General features: G+C 35.6%; 1 protein-coding gene across 1 annotated transcript; it reads left to right on the forward strand.

Moving 5' to 3' along the window:
* The first annotated feature begins 4162 nt into the window (after positions 1-4162).
* LOC108375078 (uncharacterized) lies at positions 4163-6693 on the forward strand. Its single transcript, XM_017631158.1, has 2 exons — positions 4163-5717; positions 5791-6693. The coding sequence occupies exons 1-2, from the start codon at positions 4398-4400 to the stop codon at positions 6646-6648; spliced, it is 2178 nt and encodes a 725-aa protein (XP_017486647.1). The 5' UTR covers positions 4163-4397; the 3' UTR covers positions 6649-6693.
* The last annotated feature ends 86 nt before the right edge of the window (positions 6694-6779 follow it).

Below are 6779 nucleotides of genomic sequence, written 5' to 3' on the forward strand. Positions count from 1 at the left end.
TATTCATAAACCAGGAAAACATTTGGAACTTCCTGACGCCTTATCTCGTTCTTTTGCTCAACATCGTTCGTAGAAATCCACTTGACCTTCCGAGTAACTTTCACGTTAATCGTATCCCAATCACATCCGTGATCAACATTGACCCAAACACGTGCGATAAATGGTACAACATAATACATGCCATGGCCTCAAAACAACCATTAGATAGATATAAAATCGAGAACAACCTTCTATATCATCGATTGGAATTTTGCAATCAAAGTGCGGAAATACTGTGGACACTTTGTGTACCATCTTCTGACAGAGCAAAAGTCCTCGATGAAAATCATAACCAACATTCGCATCAGGGTGTTTGGAAAACTTATAGACGTATCTCACAACGCTATTACTGACCAAATGCATACTGGTCGTGAATATGTGAAAGATGGAAACGAATATAAATTATTATTGGATGTAAATCCATACCTTACACAGGATGTGGAACTGCGTAAAGTTCTGGCTGATGAAATTCGAGGCAATCAGTTCGAACAATATCAACAAACCGCACAACGGGCATTGACCCGCAAAAGAGAACGGCCTTTCGAGATAGGCTCGGAAGTGTACATGCCCAATCCTAAACAGTCCGTGGCCGGAGAGGGCTATGCACAAAAACTAGCCCCACCAAAAATTAGAGCCTATGTTTCACGGAAACTTGGTTCGAATTCATATGAACTGACCGATGCTAAACAGCGAGTGCTGGGCAGTTATTCCGCCGATTTAATCACAACACGTTAACTCATTCGGTACATTCGCCTTCTCAAGAATTTCGATGAATATATGGCGGGCCTCCATACTCCATTGATTCTGCTTTATTACAGGGTACCCGGCTGGAATAAATTAATTAAGTTTATGTTTTTTAAATTTTAATATTTTAATAGGCTTGTCCGATCTTCCATCCTTTAGTGCAAATAAAACAAAGTTATTCCACTATTGTTGCCCAACGTTTCGCTAAACTCATTAGCATCTTCAGGGGCTGGTTGTTTATTTTCACTGTATCAACAATAGGTGCGTTCGATAACAAAATTTGCCACAATCAAAATCAAGAGCGTAAGCGAAAATTCTCTCCCAAAGTGAAGAAAGAGCAAAAAAGTAAACGAACAGAAATTTGCCAACACTTGCAAAAAGCGGTAGAAGAAGACAAATCAGCTGAGTTTGTACAAAATTTTGTGTTGTCGTAATAATTTAAAAACGCAAATAAAACGTGTGAAATGGAAGGAAAAAGGAGGTTGGATCTCAAATGTTCACCAGGAACATTTCGTAAGGTCGTCGCAAATGGTTAGTATACAAATAGTTACACTTCCTTATTCTAGATTTTAGTCAGAAATAATCAGTTCTTCCCGTACACGTGTCCATAACATCTTCAGTGCTCTCATCCGGACTAAATATGACTATTTTGACTAAATCATGCACAACTGGAACAGATACAACACAATACCACTGTGGTTTAAAATTCCTACTTTAGATGAAGGATGCCGGGCTCAAATAGCGCAGGAATATGCTGGAACAGAAGAGTTTGACGAAATTGTCTTTTCACAGGCTTCAGAAGATGAAAATCCATATGCATATGATGCAGCTAATAGTTTCGTGGGAGAAGCTGATGAGTTTTCCGATGAAAGCAATTTTACTTCAGAAGGGGAAAAAAATCAATGGCTTGATGCACCCATTCAATTTTTATTATCTCGTTATAAAGATTTGCGGCCCAAACTTGGAAAAACAGCAAACTTAAAAACGAAAAAACAAATGTGGACAAAAATAAGCGAGGAGCTCTGTGAAAAGGGTCATATGTTTACCGCCGCCCAAGTAGAGGGGAAATTTTTTAGTTTAGAGCGCCAATACAAGAAGACGCAGCTCAATAACTCTTTGACCGGTCGCAATAGGCTTAACTGTCCCTACTATAGGTAAGGTCTTTTAATCGCCAGAGTGTTAGTTATATTTATTTAAACATGCAATATCTACATATATACTATATTTGCAGTGAACTACATGATTTATTAAGAGCTAAGAAGAGTATTCACCCGGAATTTGTGCTGGATAGCGAGACGGTGGTGAAACCTGCTGAGGCTCTACAAGATTTGGACGATTAAATGGAGTCCCCACGATCGTCCCAAAGCGGCAAGGGTATTTTGAAGATATAATTATGTTTTAATGGGTCGTGCATAAAAAATAAGCAATTTTTCTAAAAATTTCAAACCGTTTCGAATTTATATAACTTGATCACAGAAATTTAAGTAAAAGGTCTGCAATTTTGAGGAAAAGCATATGCTTAGTTTTTATTCATACGACCGCTTATAACAATACTTAATTCAACAATTTTTTAATTTAACAGAAAATCTTGACTGTACACCGACGAGACCAAAGAGAAGAAAGACTGCGTTGGAAAGATTTTTAGAAAGTTCAGAGGAGTATGAGAAAAGGAAGCAGGAGAGTGACTTATGTCTGCAGGAGATGCTAGAGAAATCTTTTAAAAGGAAGGAAGAGCGAGCCGAAAGGAAGGAGCAACTGGAAAAAAGGAAGCTGGATATATTAGAAAATCTGGTTAATTTCCTAAAGAAATAGAAGCATATCGTGCTCATATTTTTAACTTTTTTAACAAACAGTGCCTTTTAAAAAGTATTTTTAGTAATGTAAAGTTTGCTATTATATGTTGAGTCATTTCACAATGAGCCTCAGTCTAACTAGTCCAGCGAATTATTTGCAATGTGGTAATTTTTTTTTTAAGTTTTTTTGCAAATGTAAAAGATTTTACAAAAAAACACAAACATCCTGAGGCTCATGTATATTGCTTAATACTAAGTTTTATGATTTAGAAAAAAGAATGTGAGAAGTTTTTGGTTTTTTCATACTTTTTTCAATTGAATTTTTTGAGTTTTTAAAATAATTGTTTTTATACATACATAAGTACATATCTAAGAAGAATACATTTTCAAATGTTTTTAGTTATGACGGCGGCACGCTTATAAAAGTATAGGTCATTTTGGGACAAAAAACATATAAATCGAAATTTCAAACTTTGTACAATTTTCAGCAAGGTGTTAAGTTTTTTTTTTAGAATTTTGGGCAAAATTGTACGGTATGCAGTCTTATAGGCCAAAATATTTTACTATAACAAAGTGCAAGTCTAAAACTTGCCAAATAACCTTGTGGATTTTTAATATATTATATATAAATCTATATGATTTTTGTTATATTATATATTATATACAAATCCACAAGATTATTTCGCAACTTTAAACTTGCACTTTGTTATAGTAAAATATTTTGGCCTTAAGACTGCATAGTAGGCCGGGTCGATTTGTGGGGAGGCAAAAAAATCGCCCATTGCTCTGTGAAAATCATATTCTAGGGATCAAAATAAGAAACTTTGCCGAAGGAACCATACCTCTAAAACGAATTCTGATGTCCCCCAATTTGGGTCGAACTTTTGGGTAGGGGCAAATTTTGAAAAATCCCACTTTGACCCATTTAGAGTGCTCCAATCGAGTCCAAATGTATGACCGACCCCCACTAACTTTGGAGGCCCGACCCACCGATGCCAGTGGCACACCCCCTGGAACCCCCCTGGGGGTTCACCATACAAACATTTCAAAAAATCGCCGGTTTTGCACTTTACATGAAAAAATCAGCGAAATGCCTATGTTTTTTCTTTTTGGAGTTTATTTTTCTCTTTAGAAATTTATTTAGTCAGAACATATGTAAATGAAAAAATGAATTTAACTTAGTAATAGAAAAGAAATTAAAAAAAATTATTAGAAATTAGTGTTTTTACAACCCTTTTAAAACCAAGGCATCACTGTGATGCATTTGCATGTCGTAAACATAGTTGTGTGGGTTTTTTATTCAACCGTTTTAAAAAATGAAGGTATCACTGTGACACAATTGCAAATCGGAAAATTGCTTGTGTGCGTTTTTTAAGACACAGCTGCATGTCGTAAACTTACTTGTGTAGTTTTTTTATAGCACCTAATTAAGAAATGAAGATTGTTTTTACAACCCTTTTTGTGGGTATTTTAAGGCACCTTCTTAAGAAATGCGCGTTTTTTGCAACCATTTTAACAATTAAGGTATCACTGGAATGCACCGCAACCTTTTAAACAATGAAGGTATCACTGTGACACAATTGCAGATCGTAAAATTACTTGTGTTATTTTTTTTAAGCCACCACAAGACACAGCAGGTAGAATTGAAATTACCATTTCATTCTTATTACCTCGTCTCGTAGACCATATATAACGCAACAGTTTTTGTGAATGCATTAAGTCGTTGTGAAGAACTCAAAGTGTGAAGTGCTAATTTCAGATAAAAAAATATTTCAAAAAAAATAATAAGTGAAGTGACCATTCCAAATCAAAAAGTTTACAATGAATCCACCATCCTCTACACCGCAAGATGAAGCAACTACATCAACAACTATCGAAAACCCAATGAGTCATATACCCAAGCATGATGTTACTGTTTTTGGTGTGTCTACTGATTTAACTGATCTTAATTTACCAACCCATCTGGATATCTTGAGATATTATTTTTACTTAAGCGAACGTGCTAAAACAGAACAAAAAAAGTTTTCCCATAAATCATTCACTATTCAAGTACAAGATAAGTTGATTGGAATTTGGGAAAAACTTGGTATGGAAATAATGCTGAAAAAAAGTGTATTTAATAAATTGAATAAATTGCTTGACAAGTATCAAGAGCAAATCAAGAGAAGAAACAACACCCAACAATTTACAGAGTATGTAAAATCTCTGGAAACAATTTTTTACATTGGAACATGTAAATGCGATTTGAAGGCAGCTCCATGTGCATGCGGCTGGGTTCCCGAACTCCTCAAAGAGTTCATGCACGATCAACATAATCAGAGAAGACTAACAATGGATGCATTTGTGATGGAAACTGAAGAGCAAGGAGCAACGTCTATGTCATCAATGCCAACATACCAAGATCCCGATGATTCAACATATGCACCGCCACCGGTTCAAGAAGATATGGATAGAAGCACAAGTTCACAATACACAGAGAGATACGATTGTTTTAACTTTGCCTTGGTATGTGACAGATTTGGTGTGCCTGACAGAGTAGCATCAGCATTGGGAACCGCTCTTTTGCAAGATTTTAAAATTAAAGATAAGCATGGGAAACCTCTCATCATGGATAAATCGAAAGTTCGCAGAGAAAAAGAGAAATGCAGACAAGAAGTGCTTCGCAAACGGTTAGATGATACCAATTTGTTAGCGTTTTCATTCGATGGCAGAAAAGATGATACTTTAACGATAGATAAAATTGATGAGAAGTATCATACTAGGATGGTAAAAGAACCTCATCTTGTTATTTTGAGAGAACCCAATTCTGAATTGATTGGTTACGTAAGACTGGAACATGAAACCGCTGAATACAAAACAACCAAATTAAATGGTTTTTTCAACGATAAAAATATATCACTGGATGCATTAATTGGAATATGCACTGACGGTGAGCCAACAAACACTGGCCCACACGGTGGAATTATACGACGATTCGAATTGCTGTTAAAAAGACCATTGCATTGGTTCGTTTGCCTTCTACACTTCAACGAACTTCCGTTTCGGCATTTGTTTGAAGCTTTGGATAAATCAACCAGCACTGGACCAAGATCGGCAACCGGAAAACTGAGCCGTCAAATCGAAACTTGTGAAACTCTTCCGGTAAGTTATTGCTATCACTCATTTATTATAATTGTCAACCATTTTTAATTATTTTATTATTATATATTTTCAGGTGGTGGACGGCTTCCAGAAAATTGAGTTGCAAAATATGCCCCCTGCTCCAGAAAAAATTGAATTTTCCACCGATTCGAAGTACTTATACGACATGGCCCATGCAATTTCTAGCGGCGTGGTTCCGGTGGATCTGGCTAACATCAAACCAGGGAAAATTGTACATTCTCGGTGGCTCACCAAGGCCGCTAGATTATTGCGATTATATGTGACAACGGAAAATCCAGATGCAAATTTAAGAATTCTGGTTGAATTTATAATTAAATGTTATGTGCCAATGTACTTCAATATCAAGTATTACAGCTCTGTCGTGTACGGCAGTGCATTATTTTTCAAGTTCATTGGTTGGTCACGATTTCTAGAACCTCGTTTACGCAAAATTGTCAATCAAGTAATTAAAGATAATTCATATTATGCGCATTCGGAAAATATCTTGTTATCAATGTTGTTTGATGATAGCAAAGAAAAGCGCGACTGTGCCATCAAGAAAATTCTACGCTATCGAACCGATGTTGACGAGCCAATGGAACTTAGAGTTTATAAAAAACCAGATATAAACTTTAATTGCACAAGTTATACGGAAATGATCAATTTGAATGATATAAATATCGTATTTGAACCACCATTCACGCGAAGCATTCCGTACGATACATTGAAAGAATATTTAAATCAAGATGATCCACCGTTTAATGATCCAAAAATTCCATCACACATACAAGGAACGGAACGACATGTTCAATTGCTAGCTAGCGTTTCCAAACGGGTTATACCGGAAAATGTAGAGGCTGTTATGGCGACGACATTAGAGAGCCGTGCGAAATTGCCCAGACTTGAAAGTAAAAAAGACTTCAAACAATAATTTTTTTTAGTTTCTTTTCTATAACTCACTTAAATTAATTTTTTCATTTACATATGTTCTGGCTAAATATATTTCTTAAGAGAAAAAATAGATATTATTATAAATAAAAAATAAATATTATTATAAATAAA

This window comes from Rhagoletis zephyria, unplaced genomic scaffold (assembly GCF_001687245.7).
Source record: "Rhagoletis zephyria isolate East Lansing unplaced genomic scaffold, Rhagoletis_zephyria_1.1 Rzeph_scaffold_08483, whole genome shotgun sequence".
In the NCBI taxonomy this organism is placed as follows: domain Eukaryota; kingdom Metazoa; phylum Arthropoda; class Insecta; order Diptera; family Tephritidae; genus Rhagoletis; species Rhagoletis zephyria.

What these genes read in the sequence shown, in the direction of transcription:
- LOC108375078 (XM_017631158.1), top strand. Translation starts at nt 4,398, where the DNA reads ATGAATCCACCATCCTCTACACCGCAAGATGAAGCAACTACATCAACA. An exon ending in AAACTTGTGAAACTCTTCCG is followed by an intron (nt 5,718 to 5,790) that starts GTAAGTTATTGC and finishes ATATATTTTCAG; the next exon opens with GTGGTGGACGGCTTCCAGAA.